This window comes from Anabrus simplex, chromosome 1 (assembly GCF_040414725.1).
Source record: "Anabrus simplex isolate iqAnaSimp1 chromosome 1, ASM4041472v1, whole genome shotgun sequence".
Lineage (NCBI taxonomy): Eukaryota > Metazoa > Arthropoda > Insecta > Orthoptera > Tettigoniidae > Anabrus > Anabrus simplex.
The window spans coordinates 1,147,186,063-1,147,206,925 of NC_090265.1; the positions used below are offsets into that span (position 1 = coordinate 1,147,186,063).

General features: G+C 36.6%; 1 protein-coding gene across 1 annotated transcript in view; it reads left to right on the plus strand.

Annotated features, from left to right (window-relative positions):
- Positions 1-20,863, plus strand: part of cac (cacophony) — a 778,098-nt gene that overhangs the window by 361,471 nt on the left and 395,764 nt on the right. The window contains 2 exon segments of the mRNA XM_068225468.1: positions 6,459-6,599; positions 8,259-8,460. Coding sequence (XP_068081569.1) covers positions 6,459-6,599; positions 8,259-8,460 — 343 coding nt within the window.

Genomic DNA, 20,863 nt, shown 5'->3' on the forward strand with positions numbered 1-20,863 from the left:
CAATTATTAATTATGATACCCTTTAAGATTCAGTACTACTGAGTCTTATCGTATTTGTATCTGTGACTGCATTCGTGTCCATGAAAGCACTGGTACCAGTAACTGAGTATAACCGATAATTGCACATTTATCATAGTAGGCCTACTGCAGGCCTACTTGCATTGGCAGTAAGCATGGTAATTTTATCATGTGATTGTTTTTAATTAACGATATTACATACAAGGTACTAACAGGTTATATTACCCGATATATATCCTTATGCTGTGATCAAACACTGTCCATATTTTGTAATAACAGGAAAGATATACGGTATACTTATAAGGCTCAGTGCAAACTGGATTGCGCGTGACATGTGTCACTCGTGTGCATATTTCATTAGGAATCCTCAAACAATGTCAAATTCTTCTGACAGTCCTTAAATACCACGAAACTGACACCCACGTCTGCAAGAACTAGTTTAATATACCGTACCCATTTCTCGCTGCATGGCAAAGATGGGATAATAGGAGCTGAACAGAAAGCTCAAATGCGATGCATTACTTGTGCGCATGCGCCTGACAATATGGGGAACACACCTAACGCACAAAAACAAAGCAGTACGAGGGGTGGCATCTAGTGTGTATTTATGAAACTTGATCAACGAGCCAATAGTTGACAGTTCGATAAGTTAGCTGTCGTTCCGCTGTGCAACGCAGCGAAGATTTATCGAGTCGACAGCTCTAACAAAGCAATAGCTATCGGAAAGATATCTCACCATTCCAGAAACCGGGCATAAGTCTCTTCTGTGTCTTTTGTTTGTTTGTTTTTTCTCTTTGTTTGCTTGTTTGTTTGTTTGTTTGTTTGTTTGTTTGTTTGTTTGTTGGGAAATTGACTATTAGTTTACTGAAGTATACTGAAATTACTGAAGCAAGTTCCAAGACGTGTTTATGTTAATGCTGTCAACTTCAACATTTCAATAGTCTCGGTTTATAATCGATAGTCACTCAAGAAACTCGTGCCATCTACAGTCTAGGAATGTTACTACTAATCTTCACTATTGATAGTTACATACTACTGCCAACATCATGTATTAAACTTATTGTAAACCAGGCACAAGTACTTCATCTGATCAAGATGAGTACATGCAGTGTTTACTTAAAGCCAGTGTCACGACTTGAGATTTTTTTTAAAAATTCAGTGCTCTGAATGTTGTAATATAGTATATTTCATGGTGAATGTGTAAATTTAAAAGAGGAGGATGTGAAGTATGAAATCTCATCGTGGAAGCCTACATAGAATGAGGCCTGGAGATGATTCTGAGAACACTCCACCATCAAGTGAGGTGTACAGGTTGTTGTTGACCATTAGCCTAGAAGTTAAAGATCTTCAACAATCGAATAGGAATATTGAGAAAGATCTTGCTAAGTCTCTTGATTTAGGTCATGAGAAACTGGATAATATTTTTTAAATGTCTGAAAAGTCAAGGGGACAAACAAAATGCATGTTTGGCAACAACTGTGGGACTAAAGAGTGGAAAGTCTGCTTTAAAGAAACAAATTAGCAACTTAAACTAAAGCTAGGTGATTTAGAGCATTGTGGTAGGTGTAACACTTTGGAAGTCTTTCATATTCTCAAAAAACAAAATGAAAACACTGTTTCTATTATTAAGGACATTGAGCATGTTCTTGACATTAATATAACTGATGGCAGGATTGATGCCTGTCATAGGTTGAAGAAGCCAGCCAACCAAATTAATGCTGGCATTATTGTAAAATTTTTGAAACGTGTTGACAGAGGTTTCTTCAGAAATGTAAGGTTAAGAGAAATCTTATTTGTAATTATTTTATAAGTACCCTAATTGTAGGGTTGCCACTATGAGAAAGTATACTTCATTTTTCAATACAAAACCTACCATCACTGTTTAACAGGGATAAAAAAATACTATGTAATAAATAATATGAACGTGAAAATTTGAGGAGAAATTTGAGCAGATATTCATTTATAGGAAGGGGAAGGAAATGAAAATCCACAGCCTCTTTCCAGTCATTCGACCGGGTCAAGAATGGAATGAATGAAGCCCCCACCTAGCGGCAAGGATAGGAATTGTGCTGGCTGCCGAGGCCTGTCACACAGGAAGGCAAAAGGGATTGGAATAATTTACCACAGGAAATATTCAATAAATTTCTAAATCATTTAGAAAGGACTAGGTAAACAACTGATAGGGAATCTGCTACCTGTGTGACAGTCCTTAATTCAGAATTGATTATTTTCACCATGTTGGTTTTTCTGTCCGTATTGACTTATATTCAAATTTCTACTTTACATATTTTATTAGACCTAATTCCCGTACATGTTTCGAGAGCCAATTACTCTCTTCCTCAGCGGTGCCAAAACATCAATAATCTTTGGACTTGGAACATTGTAACAGATATACTTATCAACACAACAGTTATATATAAAAATCTTGAAATTGTTAAAATATTTCTTTGTGTTTCAACTTACTTACTTACTATGTCAATTTATTACAGACTTTAAATAGAAATTTTCAAATCATAAAATGGATATCTATTAACTTAGTCAACTATATGGTAAAATTTTAATCTGCTCTGCCCTTTGAACTTACGTCCTTATTACATCTAAAAAGAACTAAAATGTTTCTTTGTGTCTAAGTTTACATTTACTTTGTCATTTAATAAAAACACTTGAAATATTTTTTAAATAAATAAAATGATAATGATTGGTTGATTGATTGATTGATTAATTGATTGATTGATTGATTGATTGATTGATTGATTGATTGATTGATTTGTATATAATAATGATGAGGAAGCAATGCAGTAGAACGGTCGATGCAAGCATAAAATAACGTTTTTAACGGTGAAGTAATCATATTGAATTTTCATTTTCACTGAATGTAAAATGCATTTTATATTCCACAGTACTTTTTTTTTTTTTTTTTTTTTTTTTTTGCTATCTAGATTTCTTCACCACAGACACCATTCTCAACAAGAACTGGGCCAAAGAAAACCAAGAGCAAAGACATATTATAACACGACGTGCCATTCATAGCTTTCACCATAAGATTTGTGTGAACAAAACCTATCACGATCCTAATGAAAGTTGTGTGTGTATTCTGTGCAGTAATAAGTGTGATAGATATCATATAATTGTGTGCCGAGCAAGAACAAAATCGCTGAGTGACTATTGTAAAACGTAGTTTATAGTCTAATGCCCATTCGGGCGAACCTTTCTTCTTGATAATAATTAGATACAACAGACAGCTGACTGAATGTAAACACATTGCAGCAACATGGCTGCACATAACCAGTTGAGTGCAGAGGATATTTGTTACAAATTAGATTAATATGTTGACGAATGCAATGGTAGTGAGTTTGAAGTTATAGGTATGATAATAAAAATGGTGTGGGAAGCAGTTGGGACAGAAGATGAATCTGAGGGAAATCGAAATACAGCACAGGACAGGAAATGTTCATTCAGGTACAGTCTCCTAAAATATTAGGCCCACTTTGACAAAAAGTAATTATCAGTTTTAATCCTCCAGTTAATTCTGTTTCAGACTCTGGGCCTCTGCATAATTACATAATATTCCAACTAATGTCAATTTATCTTCCAATCCCATTCAGTGAAGAAGTTTACAATTTATTTGTCCAAGAAGAAGTATAATTTGCTATCTAAATATCTTCGTCCGACGGATCCCGAAAATGAAATCAGTTGGTGGATTCAGGGTGAATTTCTGCGTTCTCTGCATTACCAAGAAAATAAGAGCCCCATCAGGTCGAGCAATTCAGACTAACTTTAAGAACGAGCAATTTAACATTATGCACCATATTGGATGCTTCTTGATGTATCATTCCAAACAGGGCGGGGTGGGGGTTTCCTGTGTGTAATTAGGTGATATCATTCTATCATTTTAGAAAAACTATAGTGTATTTTCCATTGTTACAAAATTTGAAAGCAATATCTTCAGTGGTTTTTACAGAATAAATTATGTGTATGTCCATTAGGGGAAGAAACATGTACTAGATGTAATAAATTATATATATGCATTAAATAGGCAGACCGCTTAAATATAATATTCAGTTATTCTTAAATATTCACTACTTGATACCTATCCTATACATTGATTGTTGGAGAACTACCATTATTCATGTCCTCCTTTAAAGTCCTAATTATCTCCCTCAAACTTGCTGTTTCTTCCCTCACATTCCTTAATACCCATTTACACCCAAGTTCATACACCTGCCTTCCTCAGCCCTTCTTTTATCTTTAAAGAAATATGAAATAATAATGGAAATATGAGCAGAAATAAAATAGTGTATTTTATGAATAAAAATATATATCAACTCAGGTTAGGTTGAATGGAGAATCCCACCTTCCAATACATGTTTGTTTTTTACTGCTAGTCTATGTAATTATGTAACATAAACCAGCTTAAAATCTAATTACATTATTTAAAAAGTACATGCTTCATTCCTAAGATAATAATCTATAGCACATATCTTAAGATAATTTACTTTCTTTAACCGTAGGAACAAGACAATAAACTTTTCCATTTAGTCGATAAGTCTATCATTTTAGTATGTTGTAGAATTAAACACAAATTAAACATTGTATTAAGGTTGGGTGTAATAGCAGGGTCTATAGCCTGAGCCACACCATACAAAACAAGATGATAATAAATAAATAAAAATAAACAATGTGCAACATCTTCAGCTAAAAAAGATACAAAAATTGGCATGAATGTAAAATTTTAAAATATGATGATTGGGGAGAAACACCTAAAGAATAACCAAAGTTGAGGTTGATTTTTTATTTTAAAATCATAGGTGATACATTTCATATTAATCCGTATTGAAGAGCAATGTAGTGTAAAATAAAAGCTAGAGGTTTCAACCTATTCAATACTGTTTGTTGTAACCTTAAAAAAATGTTACATGTGTTTGTTAAAATTAGTTTCAGTCTTACTAGAGACTATCATCAGTCAAAATCAAAGTTAAGGCAACACATGAATATAGGTAAAATTTATGAAGCAAGCATGAAATTCAATGCGAGATAAATAAAGATTTGAAAAACACTCATCACAATCACATGTCCTGTGCAAGCTCTCAGCCTTCCGCCAATCTGAAGAATGCACCTCACGGAAGACTAGGTGAAACACTTAAAATACCAACACTTGAGGAGTCTTCTGGAACTCAGCTCAGCTGAAACAAGTGTGAATAGAATGTTGATGGGAAAGTGTTGAGATGTTCATTTGTTTCCAACATTTAAAAAATTTTTTTTTTTTTAACTATCTCAAGACACCACAATTCCCTTAGCTGCAAAATTTATAGAAAACCTACACAAAGCATAAACACCATTCATCAAGACTCTTTATTCATCCACAAGTCCACAAATGTGCTGCATATTACAGCATGGTTTATCGTGCATTCAATATCCCAATGTAAAAAAGGACGTTATACATGAATTAAACACCATCAGAAACATAGCCAAGGCCAACAGATATAATAAACATTTCATTGAAGGAATAATAAATAAAGTCAGACATTGACTTTCCACTACTTTCACTAAAGAAGAAAAACTAACAAAACATTTTCCACTTTCACTTTTAATAATCCACAGATTCATCTGATTTTCAACATTTTCAAAAAACATGATATAAATATTTTAAAACAGACAATAATAATTCATCAATTCTACACAACACAAACTCAGTTAATAATAATAATAATAATAATAATAATAATAATAATAATAATAATAATAATAATAATAATAATAATAATAAATTCTGTAGATCAGGTGTTTATATGCTTAAATGTAGTAGCTGACCATCCACCTATATCAGCCAAACAGGAAGAAACTTTGACACGAGGTACCGGTACTTAGAACATGTAAATTCATGTAAATATAATAGATTTTCAGCTATGGGAAAACATACTGTGGACTCAAACCATAACTTCACAAATATTGATCAAGATCTAAAAATCTTAAAAATAGTTAATATCTTTGAGAATTGTTTCATCCACCTGGATCAGTACTTTAATCCCAATTTCAACCTTAATGAAATATCTGAAGAAACAAACCCTTTATTTGATCTATTAATTCTTACTTTCAATAAAAGGAAATTAAGTACTCTAAATTCCCTTCTTTCCCTCCAGCAATCACCCACCAGACCAGGTGAATTGGCTGTGCAATTAGGAGCGCGCAGCTGTGAGCTTGCATCTGGGAGATAGTGGGTTTGAATCCCACTATCGGCAGCCCTGAAGATGGTTTTCCATGCTTTCCCATTTTCACACCAGGCAAATGCTGGGGCTGTACCTTAAGTAAGGCCATGGCCGCTTCCTTCCATCTCCTAGCCCTTTTCTATCCCATTGTCGCCATAAGACCCATCTGTGTTGGTGCGATGTAAAGCCACTAACAGAATAAAAAATTAATGATATGAATTATTTCTTTTGCAGGGGTCAATATTTTGTTTTTAATGGGGATGGTGTACCTGAGCCAAAGGTTCGAAAATGGGAGACCCAAAGCTTTCACTACGATAATGTGATGGTGGCAATGCTGACTTTGTTTGCTGTGCAAACAGGTGAAGGATGGCCACAGTAAGTAGACTCAATAATAATTTTTGTATTATTTTACTGAACAGATTTTATTTCTAGTGTCTATTCTTATCTGTTCTATACTAGGTGGTGAGCTTCTACTAGGGAAACTCTCGTTATATATTTTCGTTGGCCATCCCAGGAAGCTGGAGGTCTACCTCTTAAACTTAAACCAGACAATTTTCCTTCCACAATGACTTTCCCCTTATTACTTGTTCTTCTGTCTATATCTGCCCCAGAAAGAAAAATATCCAGCTGACAGGAAAAGAAGTTAGAATGTCTTTATATGGCAGAAGCAGAACTGATAGTTAAAACAATCAAAATAGGGACATTTGTGGAAGTAGACAGAGTAGCAGTAGAAGTGATAAAAGTATCTGATCTTTGGGATATCACTAAGTATATTGATGTAAAGCATTTGGAAACAGCCTTGACAGGCAGAAACATTTTCTGAAAGGACTCATAATTTGTATTCTTGACTCTTACCTCATTTTTGATAGATTCATTGGTCAGTTTTCCCTCCCAAGATATTTTCAGTATATCCTCAAAGGCTTCCATTCTTTTCTGGTGAAACTTTTAAGTCCTCAGAACTCTCAGATGTAAATTGCAATGAGCAGTATTAGTTTTGGTGTTCTTTGTAGGGCTCAAGTCTTCTCATATTATTTGTTATAGTCAGATCAATTCTCATATAGCTGTCCTGTACTTTTGTTTTTACAGCATAACCTCCTGAATTGTTTATGAGTGATCTGAAATACACAAACTTATTTGCCACCTTGAAGTTAGCAATTCTCTTGACAATGAGACAAGAGACAACTAGCATAACTTCAGTCTTAGCTGTAATCAGTGTTTTATTCTCTGAACACTGTCCTAAGATTCCTCATGGTCTACTTTAGTTCTTTTTGGGACAAGGCAATCATGAAAGTATCATTGGCATATCCGAGGTTATTAGTGCTTCTACCTCCAATTGGCAATACATGTGGAATTTTAAAAATATGAAATCTCTTCTACATGGTATGGATTCCGTGTAAACTGGAGGTCCCTTGGGTATGGTCATGATCCCAACAGTCACGTAAAGCTATAGATTTGGTTGCTTTGCCAGGTCCTTCCTGCCAATCTAAGCATTTTAGTTTCATTTGTGTGCAATCATTCATGCATCTTTTTTTTTGGTGGTTCAGCATTCTTCTCCATACATCATAGCAGGGTGTTTTTGCAAATTAAGACAACATTCCTGTATACAGCAGGCACCATTGTGTCTATACCGGTATCTACATTTATAACATAAATTATTTCATGATTCATTTTTGAGGATAGTTCTCACCATTCTATCCCACTTTCTGCTGAATTCATTGGATAATGGAAACCTGTACCTTCCACTCCTCCATAAAACTTTATAACTTGTATGAAGATTGCATTATTTGTTGTTCTGACTCTAACATCAAATGTAATGCTGTATTTTAAACACTGCATTACTATAATTATACTAATAAGAATATTTCAGAAATATTACATCTGATATTCAGGAACATCTGAATTTATTTAAGCAGAGTAAGTGTTGCAAGTGATATTTTGAAATATGAAGATGATGATGATAGTAAAGAATTTAATCATAAATGAATATAACTGATATACTCTCTTTGTTTTGTTTTTTTTTTTGCTTTTTTTCAGGGTTCTCCAAAATTCAATGGCTACGACACAGGATAACAGAGGCCCCATCCAAAATTATCGCATAGAAATGTCCATCTTTTATATTGTATACTTTGTAGTGTTTCCGTTCTTCTTCGTAAACATCTTCGTAGCTTTGATTATCATCACGTTTCAAGAGCAAGGAGAGGCTGAATTGCAAGATGGAGAAATTGATAAGAACCAGGTAATCTATAAATATTAATCTGCTTGTAAATTTAAATATACTTCTTCATCCACATAAGTTAATTTTAAAGTCGTTACAAACTATCTTTGAGAAAGATAAGAGTCGACTATAAGAGAGTGAAATGAGATACTTGAGGACAGCAGCTGGAAGGACAAGGAGGGTCTGTGTCAGGAACACCATCACATGAACTCATTTCCAACAGCAATCACTAATTGAGACAATTGAGAAGAGGATACTCTGCTGGTATGGGCATGTACATATGATGGAAGATTAAAAGAAACTGAAGGCAGTGATGGAGGCACAACCCCTCACTCCTTTCTGGATTGCTGCTTCTTTTATACAGATTGTAGATAATTCTTCGTTCTTGGTATCTGATCCCAATCACCTTCAGAATCTCAAATAGCTTGGTCCAATCAAAATTCTCGAATGCCATTTATAGATCTACGAACGCCATGTACGTGGGCTTGTCCTTCTTAATTCACTCCTGTAAGATCAAACGTAAAGTCAGGATTGCTTCACATGTTCAACATTTCTTCTGAAGTCAAATTGACCTTCTCCCAACTCAGCTTCAACTTGTCTTTCCATTCTTCTGTAAATAATGCGCATTAGAATTTTGCAGGCATGAGATACTAAACTAATGGTACGGTAGTTGTCACACTTGTCAGCACCGGCTTTCTTGGGAATAGGTTTAACAACATTCTGCCGAAAATTGGATGGCACTTCTCCTGTCTCATACATCTTACATACTACATCTGTAGATGGAATAACCTTGCCTTTCTGGTTTCTCTAAAGTCAAAGTCATCTCCGTACAGGCCATGAAGGCCCTTGGAGGGGTGGAAGGTAAAGGCTTCCACTATCCGTAACCTCGGCACTTGGTGGGGTAGAGTGGTTAGCTCTATGCCCGAGTTTCTCCTAAGGAACGCAGTCAGTAATTCAGAGGGTATTTCATCAATTCCAGATGCTTTGTTCCTATTTAGGTCTCTCACAGCTCTGTCAAACTCTGACCTCAAATTTGGGTCTCCCATTTCATCAGCATCAATAGCCTCTTCTTGTTCCAGAACTAGATCATCTACGTCTTTACTCTGATACAATTGTTGGATATGTTCCTGCCATCTTTCTGCTTTGTCTTCTTTTCCTAGAAGTGGCTTTCAATCTGAGATATTAATATTCATGCAATACACCTAGATTTCCTTTCTCCAAAGGTTTCTTTGATTTTCCTGTATGCAGCATCTACCTCTCCTAGGACCATACAACCTTCAACTTTCAACTTGTCTAGATCCCATCTCCTTGCATTCCTTCCTTTCTTCAATTTCTTCAACTTCAGATGGCATTTCATGACCAACAAGTTGTGGTCAGAGTCCACATCTGTTCCTGGGAAAGTTTTGCAATCCAAAACCTGGTTTCTGAATCTCTGCCTAATCATAATGAAGTCTATTTTATACCTTCCAGTGTCTCCAGGTCTCATCCACGTATACAGCGATCGCTTGTGGTATTTGAACCAAGTTGTAGCAAGGACTAAATTATGATTAGTGCAGAATTCAACCAGCCGACTTCCTCTTTTGTTCCTTTGTCCCAATCTGAATTCTGCTACTGTATTACCTTCTCTTCCTTGGTCTACCACTGCATTCCAGTCTCCATCACAATTAAATTCTCGTCACCTTTTACATATTGTATCAAATCTTCTATCTCTTCATATATTCTTTCGATTTCCTCATCATTCGCTGAACTAGTAGGCATATAGACATGTATTATTATGGTGGGCATTGGTTTGCTGTCTATTTTGACAACAATAATTCTTTTACTATGCAGGTCATAGTAGCTTACCTGCTGCCCTATTTTCTTATTCATTATTAAACCAACTCTTGCATATCCCCTGTTTGATTTCATGTTGATAATCTGGTAGTCGCCTGACCAAAAATTCTGTTCTTCATGCCAACGTACTTCACTTATACCAACAACATCTAACTTCAGTCTATCCATCTCCCTTTTCAGATTCTCTAACATACCTACTTCTAACATTCCACGCTCCAACTCGCAGAATGTCAGTATCCATCTTCCTGATGATCGCCCCCTCTCGTGTAGTTCTAATGGGGGACTATTTTACCTCCGGAATATTTTACCCGGGAGGAAGCCATCATCAGTACATCATTCATACACAGAGAGCTGCATGTCCTTGGGAGTTAGTTATGGCTGTAGTTTCCTGTTGCTTTCAGCTGTGTAGCAGTATCAACACAGCTAAGCCATGTTGAGTATTACTACAAGGCCATATCAGTTAATCTTCTAGACTGCTGCCCTTGTAACTTCCAAAAGGCTGCTAACCCCCCTCTCGATGAACCATTCGTTAGTATGGTCTCTCGATAGATACCCATCTGATATGGTTGCACCTATGGCTCGGCTATCTGCTTCATTGGGACTTGCAAGCCTCCCCACCGTGGCAAGGTCACATGGTTCACAGGGGAGGCCAGTTGCCAGATATTAAATTATTATTACTGATTTGAAGTTAAACCTCGTAAAGAATTTCCACACAGAACTGTCACCATGAAATACAGTCCAACTTATCTAAGAACAAAAAACATACTGTGGGGGTTCAAAGAATATATATAAAGCAAAGTTGTTGCATTCATTCTCTGCACACAGATATTCTTTGCTATTTGCTTTCCGTTGCACCGACACAGATAGGTCTTATGGTGACGATGGGACAGGAAAGGCCTAGGAATGGGAAAGAAGCGGCCGTTGCCTTAATTAAGGTACAGCCTCAGTATTTGCCTGGTGTGAAAATGGGAAACCATGGAAAACCCCCGGATGCGAGCTCACAGCTGCACGCCCCTAACCGCATGGCCAACTCGCCCGGTACGCAGGTATTCCTTCAACCACCTGTGCAGAGCATCTTTTTAGAATGCAAAGGTGCAAGAGGTTGAAGCTTAGCAATGAGAACTATACTAATCATTTGTCTTGTAAAATAAATGGCAAATTTTTTAAAATGCAAAATTTTACTAACCACAATAAAAATTATGGGGAAAAACTATTTTTGAACATTCCAGGATATCATCATTAGTCTCACTTAGATTACTAAGCCACCTAATGTCATTATGCTAATAGAAACACAAAATGTAGTACCAGTCTCTTTTTCCTTGCAAATGTTGGTATATTCCAGCCTCACAAAAACAGAGGTCAGTGATTTCCTTACAACTGGCATTCAGTGAAGTAATTTACTGATTACTTGTTGTAATTGTAATTAAATAATTAAATTAAATTAATTTAATTTAAATAATCTAATTTAATAATAAATACTTTAATAAATAATTTAATTTAAATAATTTAATTTAAATATTAATTAATTAAATATTTCTCAGATTACTGTACTGTGGCCTAGTTATGTTTTTATTGTTTTTCTTTTTTTTTTTTCATCACTGCCCATTCCACAGTACATCATTGATGCTGTGCTTTTGTAAAACTGCAGTTCACTTTATACACAAAGATCAAAGATACATATTTTCACAGGGAAAATCCTCCTTGTTACCTTCCTGTGAAGAATAGAATGTTATCAACTTAGAAGTTGAATTAGTGAGTGTAGTTCACTGTAGAATTGATATTCCTCAGTATTAATGGAAACATTACTTTATTTTTCTTGGCATTACTTTTCTTATGTAGATACAATTACAGAGCAAGGTTTCAGATGTTAAATTAATTTATTTGTATACTGTCTGTATGCAGAAGAACTCATAGATATGATGGAAAGGAGAAATAAATCTATATTGGGTCTAAGGTAAATGAAATGGAGAAAGACAGATAGCAAGGTTCTCAGAGGTGGCTACAAATTGGTGTGGACTGGAAAAGGAGGCCCAAAATGACGTGGGATTTTTACTGACAGATGATATGGATGTGGTGTCAGTAGTTTCCTGCAAGTACAACAGGATCATAAAATTATCAATAAAATTAGTCAACAAATTATGTGATTGTACAAGTGTACACCCCACAGACTGGATTCAGTGCTGACAATAAAGAAAAATTTCTTCAAGAAAAAAAGAAGACAAATGGCACTGAAGAAAGAATGGCTTAAATGCTGTGATAATCCTCTCTTACCAATGCATCAAGACTGCTTACATGAAGATCTCAAGCTGAAATCTAGGAACTCTTCTTGGTTATTAGGAAAGAGGCTAGCCCATGATGAATTTCATACTAACACTGCCTGGCGCGATGGGTGGGCTTGAAACTCTGACAGATTAGGTCTAATTTCGGATCCAGTTTTGCAACCTCCTGGTTTCAACTTACCCAGAAAAATTTAGTCATCACTTAATCGGATCAGAACTCAACATGGCAGATGCAACTTCTGGAAACACAAGTGGAAGACTATCGGCGACCCTTACTGCGACTGCTCTGACGTACCTCAGACTGTTCAACATATCGTCACAGAGTGCCCACTCCGAAGATTCAGTGGGACAATAAAGGACATCAACAAGGCCAGTGATGAAGCTGTGAGTTGGATAACAAGACTGGACATTCAGCTTTAGCAGCAATGCAGATATTGATGTACTCAAATGTACAAATATTGTTTGTTTTATTACGTACTTGTTCTGTGTGTATAGATGAAACATTTTTTAAAAATCCTGTAATTGTACATATTTGTAAATAACCAAATTGTAACAATGTATCCTCATGCCATATGAAATATATATATTTATTAAGAAAACATTATCATTATTGGAGACCTAAATGCACAAGCTGGAGCAAACAGGCAAGGCTGTGAGGATATCATTGGCCACATGTGTTTGGAAACAGAAATACAGAAAGTGAACAACTGATTGATCTTTGAGAAGAAATGGCATGATCATCAAGAACACCTCCTTAAAGAAATGTAAGAGCCATAAAATAGCAATGTGTAGCTGGAATGGCAAACTTAAAACTTTGATTGTTTATAACATCACATACAAAGATGGGGGGGAAATGGTTTGACTGTTGAGGTCATTCCCAGTGAAAGTATGGACAGCAACCACAGATTGCTGATCAAGGACTTCAATGATATAACAAATGTAACTCAGAAGAAAGCAAAGAAGAAACAAAAAATAAAGACATGGAAATTAGGAAAAGCCCAGTTCCAGGAAGAATATCAGAATAGAATACTACAAAATCTACCACGATGAGAAACGACAACACTAGAGGAAGAGTGAAAAAAATTTAATAGTACATTTGAGGGAGAAGCTAAAGAACTCTGTGGGATAACAGGATCAACCAAGAAGGAAAATACACCTTGGTGGAACGACAAATTCAAAACAGCCATTAAAGTGAGAAACCAAGCAAAAAGGGTGCTAGATAAACAAAATAACTATCCAAGACCAAGTAAGTCAAGAAGTTAATAGACTACAGGAATTTTATAGAACAAAGAAGCTCATAGTTAACACATTCACGCCCGTATCCGAGTTATTGCCTATAGCGCGTGACCATGCTGTGGACCGTATCCGAGTTAGCCCGGATAAGCGCAACCTTGAACTTGAGCCGTTCCTACGCAGCTGGGATCTATTTTGGTCACAAATATGTGCGAGAGAGATGAAAGTAATACCCTTATGAATGTTTTTACTCACCGAAAACCACATGGCCACGGCAATTTTCCCTCCCAATGCACTTTCTTTGTTTTGTTTCTGAATGTAGCCTAGCACTCGCACAACTAGCTGCGTAGTTGGTTTGTGATTGCACAAGCGTGTGTATAGTCGCGTTCTGAAGTATAACCATGGCATGTAGGGACAATATAAATGATGCAAGTGATGCGAATTTACAAGGCACAGTTTTTCAGCTGCTTGAAAATTATCTTGGCCAGGGGTATACAGCCTATATGGACAATTATTACAAATAGCGTTGGACTCGCGAAACAATTACGGGAACAGAACACTGCCGTATGTGGAACAATACGGTCGAATAGGGGTGTACCAAAAGATCTAAAGGAACACCAGGCAATTCTCAAACGGGGTAAAAAGTGAACCCGACATACAAGTACAGTCACCTCTCTCCGAAATCTCAGCTCCATCTACGTCATCAGCTCCGAGTCAACGTCCTGCAATTTTGCCGCCAAGAAGGGCACCGGCCAAAGATCCATCATTTAGGTTAGATGCGAAGAGAAAAGAGTGTATTCTCTTAAAGTTTCCACCATCAAATATAGAGAAGTTTCTCTGAAGAAGGTGCAAAGTGTGCTTCAAAAATAAAATTATTAGTGGAACACGCTATTTTTTGGAAAGTTTAGTGTTCCCATTCACCCAGGAAAGTGTGACATTACCTACGACAACCTACAGAGATACTAGAGGACTTCATTAAGGTATGTGGAAAATTTTGTTTCCATATCTTCTTCAGTTTAGAACTTATTGTGAAAAGAATTCGTTGTTGTTTGCTCTGCCACTAACAGCTGGAATAGCTGGGCCAGCCCATTAAATAGCCGCTCAGATGATGGGCGTGAATGTGTTAAGAGGGTAGTAAGAGAAGAGAAGGAAAAATCATGGAATGAGTTTGTGGATAAACTGGAATTAGACAGCACAGGAAATAGAAAATTATTGTACAGGGTAGTCAAAAACAGAAGGTATGAGCAAGAGAATATAAATGAAATAGAAGGGGACAAAAAAAACCTTAGTGCAAGAAGAAGATGAAATCAGGAGTGAATTTAAGATCTTTGTTTGATAAGCTCTTAAATGGAGTAGCAAGCATTACATCAGACATTGGGGAACCCTCTAGCAGTGATGAGGAATGCAGGAGCATAGAAACACCAATTACATGGCTGGAGATAGAAAAAAGTCCCTGAAAAGTATGAGGAAAGGAAAAGCAGTTGGTGCAGATATGTTGGGAGCAGCAGAAACTCCAGCAGTCCTATGGTTATATAGACTCCTTAACACAGTATGGCAAGAAAACACTATCCCAGAAGACTGGAAGAAGGCAAGTAGGCAGAAATGCATCAACTACCATGGAATTACTCTGCGCTCTCATGGTCTAAAACTTTTGGAAAAAGTCATAGAGAGTAGAGTTAGAGGAATTTTAGAACCTTTATGGTTTTAGGCCTGGAAGAACAACTGCAGACCTTATTTTTGCTTTTAGGATGTTAATGGAAAAGCACTAGGAGAAAGGAAAACCACTTTTTCTACTATTCTTAGACATTGAAAATGCTTATGATAGCGTACCAAGGGACCATATCTGGTAATGCCTAAAAGAGCTGGGAGTTTGTGACAGTCTTGTTGTAAAATTGAAAATGCTGTATGATACAACCAGAAGTTTTGTGCAAGTGAGTTGTGGGCTGTCCAAGTGGTTTGAAATTAAGAGAGAAGTACAGCAAGGTAGTGCTTTTTCACCCCTCATATTTATCATAATACCATAATAAAGGCACTAAAATGGAAGGAGCAGCAGGACTTGCAAACTTTCATATTTACAGATGATGTGGTGATCTGGGGTGAAACCAAAAATGATGTGGAGGAAAAGCTGCTGAAATGGAGTCAAGAGTTAAGAGATATGATTTAAATATCAACAAGGCTAAGACGGTGGGGGTGAATTTCCAGAGGTGAGATGACAAACCACAAATCAGAATAAATGACACCAAAATGGGCAGTGTTCCAACGTTTAAGTATCAAAAGACAACCTTGCAAAATATGAGGTGAACAGTCGAATTAGCTAGGCAACTCAATTTTACCACCGAGTAAGACGACTACTGTGGGATAAACAAGTACCATTGAAAGCTAAGATGACATTTTATAAATGAAATTTTACACCCATCCTCATATATAGTTTGGCAACTACCACGTTAACAAGACAAGACAACTCAAAACTCCAAGGTGCAGAAATGAAGTTCCTATGCACCATGATACAGAAGACCGGGAAGGACATGTTCAGAAATGAAAATGTCTGAGAGGAGATGGGAATAGGAGAATCCCTAGTACAGAGGATCCAGAAAGCAAGAGAGAAGTGATTTGGCTATATAAGAAGGATGAGTGCAAGCAGAACTGCAAGAAGAGAATATGAAAGAGAAATAAAAGGAAAAGGACCAGTGGGCAGACCCAGAGGAAAATGGACCGATCTGCTGAAGAAAGATATTGAGGAGAGAGGACAAGATTGGGAGTAATTACAAGAGAAGTGTGGTTCATGGACAGACGAAGATGGAGGGGGCTCGAACACCACACCCGGGAAACGGGAGATGGTGAACGATGATGATGATGATGATGATGATGATGATGATGATGATGATGATGATGATGATGATGACGACGACGACTTTCTGTTTACTCAACAGACCTAACTGAAGGCTAGGAACTGTTCATGACAACTTGAATACTTTTTAGTAGCTTTAGAACTTATGTACCAATGGTAATCACTGTAATTCAGCCACATGGAAATTGTCCTTGGGCATGTATAATACCAACAGGGTCTGGAAGTATAATATATTATTAAGCTGGAAGATATTATGAATCTAACAGGTGATATTTGAATGAGCTGAGAATGAGCATTAAGCTAATTACTAGGTATGTAGTTGGAAATAGGAAACTGTGAACTGTATGGGACAAACCAAAGATACAGCTTTTAACAGGTATGTCCAGCGTAGCTGAACTTCATATTCTTGGATGTAGTTTAACATTTGCAGTTGTCTGCAGAGGTCAGTGTCAAGATTGTCCTCTTTACATATACTTGTTGAGAAATTTGATGTAGGTGTCTTATGTATTAAATCATGATTTTCAGCTTTACTATAATTCATGAAAATTTTCTTTGTTAGCAGTCCATTTCTCTCAAATATTTTATTTAGTTGAATATTAGCAATGGTTACTGTATTTCCTCATATAATGACCCCCTAGCATATTAGACCCCTCCCTGGCTTTTCGAGGCAATGAAAATGAAAAAATAAAGCTTGCATATAAGTAGAGCCCTGCGCGGATATACAAAATATAATCCGCATCCACACTTCCTTGATCCGCATCCACGAATGGTTGTCCGCATCTGCAAATGGTTATCCGCGGTATTATGAATATTTACCTACAGTATATTACACCCAAGATATTGAAACGGATTGATCTGTTAACATAACACGATAGGTCTGACACCTGGCACCAGAACCCCTACAGTCACAGGTTTAGGAGGGATTTTCTCTTGCGACAACTGCCAATGTATTGACATTTGTTCCTTCCCTCAATTAATTGCAGGTAGGAGCCAGTTAGGTTTAGGTCAGATTTCCGGCTTTATTGTCTCAAGGCTCTATATGTTACCATTCTCCCATACCAATGTCAAGGGTCGCCTGACTACAAGCAAGAGTATACCTGAGTGAAATTCATTAAACATAATTAATTAGAAATTGTGAGCAAAATTATCCACACTGGTATACAGTTTGTATCTGCCAAGGCACTAACTTTGCGAATATCCGTGGATAAATCCGCGGGTATCCGCATCCGTGCAAAGCTCTACATATAAGATCCTCTCAATGTAATTCATCAGAGGAGAACAACGATTCCACTTCAGAGCAGATACAGGGCATACTGCAATTCCGATGACACCACACAAATTAGTAAATAGTTTCATTCATCCGACCTGCGTGATGAAAATGCGCATCAAAATCATGCAGTATATCTGTGTTTCGTAGTTGAGAAATATCTGCCTCCATAGCTCCAGTGACGTCACACACATACATGAAGAGTTTTGTATGTCCGACCTGCACATTACAAGTACACATCAGTCATGAAATATGTTTGCGTTTTATAGATAAGAATGTCACCAGCATAAAAGTTAGCATAATTAGCTGTCGCTCTCAGGGACCCAAGTTCGATTCCCGCTACTGCCAGAGATTTAAGAATGGCAGAAATGTTGGCATGCAGTAAAATTGTACATGCAAGTTATCTCCATTGGGGGCTTGCCTAAAAGAGGAGCTGCACCACCTTGGGATGAGGACGCGGGTTTCGTTTAGTTAAGAAATATTCACTGTTGTTGCTATTAATACAACAGGTGAGATCATTAACAAAGTGATCATTTAATATCTTGTAACTCAGGCCAATATAGGTATTTTTGGAGAAGTAGCTTTCAGACATGATAAAAACAATCCAATCATAACAATTGTTTTACTCGTCAACATACCTAGCAAATGATGATGATGATGACAATATTAATAATATTTTTAGTTTTACGTTCCACTAACTACTTTTACAGTTTTCAGACATGACAAACAAATCATACTATGTGTTAACAAAAACATGGAGACAATGGATGTATGAAATTAAACATTATGATATGGAATGCATTACCTCCACACCTTTAATATCTGGCACTATCCAGACACTAAAGATAGCATACCTAACCTAAACAATGCAGTCTCTCTGTCTCAATTACAGCTGTTTAGGTAAATCCTGATATGATAAATGTTGCAAACAAGCATGAAATATAGTTAAAAATAAAGGTCTGGCTTTCAACAGCCGCAGTTATCCAAAGGATGCTTCCAGTCACTATGCATTACATTCCGAAGTGCAATTCATAACATTTGCTAGTGATCAGCTGGTTGGTAAGCATGCTTTCTACAGCACAGCTTTATTCAGTCGGGGTGGCTTCTGTTACACATACACCAACTAGAAAAATACAAAAACCATATCTAGAAACCATTTGTGAATAGATTGTCCCTTTTTGGATTCTGTAATCAGGAATGAAACTATTTTTAAAAGTTTCAAAAAGACCGGGATCTTGAATGCTCTCGATGGCAGTGAAGTTGATACATGTAGCAGGGAAGTTGGTGGCACAAGATGACTATAATTCAAATGAAATCGGTGACCAGGTTTACTGTGTGATAGGCCTACTGTTCAACTGACAGACAAATGACTGGCCATTCTTCTTCTTCTTGCGTTCCGGCCTTCTAAGGACCAACGTTACAATTTCAATTCTTCCTCCTTAGTTGTTCTTTCCTTTTCTTCCAGTAATCTTTCATTGTTTCACTGTGCTTTTTTTTCCTGTCTTCAGTCCACTTTGTGCCTGTTTTCTTTTCCTTCCTCCCTTGGAATCCTTCCATTTGTAAGATTTTCTTCCTAAAAATCTTTCTTTCCAATAATTCTTCTTCTCATATGTTGTTCCTTTCCAGGTCTTTCTTCACTTCTTGAATCCAGATGGTGGTTGATTTCTTTTCCCAAAGGTACTTGAAGATTCGTTTAGTTAGTCTATTGTCATCCATTCTATGAATGTCCAAGAAATAGCAGTCTCCTTTCTCTTATTGTTTCTGATATGTTTTCTATGTTCTGGTAAATTTCATTGTTACTACTTAATTTCCAAAACTCTGCAATTCTTAGTGGACCTAATATTTTCCTTATAATTCTTCTTTCTAATATTTCTAATTTATCAAGCTTGTAGTTCAGTGCTAGACATTCGCTGGCATACAAGCATTCTGGTTTCACTACTGTGCTGAAGTGCTTTATTTTTTGTTGATAAGCACTTTTTTTTGTAAGTATTCTTAGTTATACTGTAAGCTCTTTCCATCTTGTATATCCTCTCCTCTATAGCAGATTTTTCTAAACCACTTTCTTGAATTGTCTCACCCAAATCTTTGAATTTCTTTCGTTTTCTCGGCAGAGATTCTCAAGCCTGTCATGTTGGTGATCTTTTCAAGGAGATTGACTTGTATTGCTGCATCTGTAAGGCTTTCTGAAAATATGGCAAAGTCATCTGCAACTGCTAGGCAATTTATTGCAACACCTTTGTTCTTTTTCCGCAGCACGAGTGGCAATATTTTGAATTCTTTCAGTTTTTCATTCCAAATTCTTACAATTTTTTCCATGACACAATTAAAAAGGAGTGGAGATAAACCATCGCCCTGCCTGACACCTGTATTTATTTTGAAAGGTCGAGATATTTCACCCATAAATTTTACTTTTGAGATAGTGTCTGTAAGGGTTTCACGAATTAGGTTTGCCAGTTTAGTTTTAACTCCAAATTCACGGATTACTTTATCTAGGTTTCCCTATCAACAGAGTCAAAAACTTTTTTAAAGTCAATAAATGTTACAACTATATCTTTGGAGTTTATTAATCTGTTCAGAGCAAGATCTTCCCTCTCTAAATCCACCTTGATATTCACCCAATTGACTGTCCATTGTCGGTTTTACTCTGTTTGGTAGTATTGTTGAGAGTATCTTGTAAGCAACTGGCGAGAGAGACATACCTCTGCAGTTGTTGACATCTTGCTTGTTACCCTTCTTGTGCAATGGGTGTATTAGAGCCACTTTCCAATCCTCTGGAATCTTTTCTGTTTCCCAAATTTCTTCAAAGATTATTTGTAGATCTTCTATAATTTTTGGTTCAGTCCATTTTAAAAGTTCAGCTGTTATGGAGTCTTCCCCACGAGCTTTGTTATTTTTTATATTTTAATTTATGATTTGGGCTCAGGGCAGTTCAGCAGCTGTTCGAAATATTTTGCCAGAATCTCA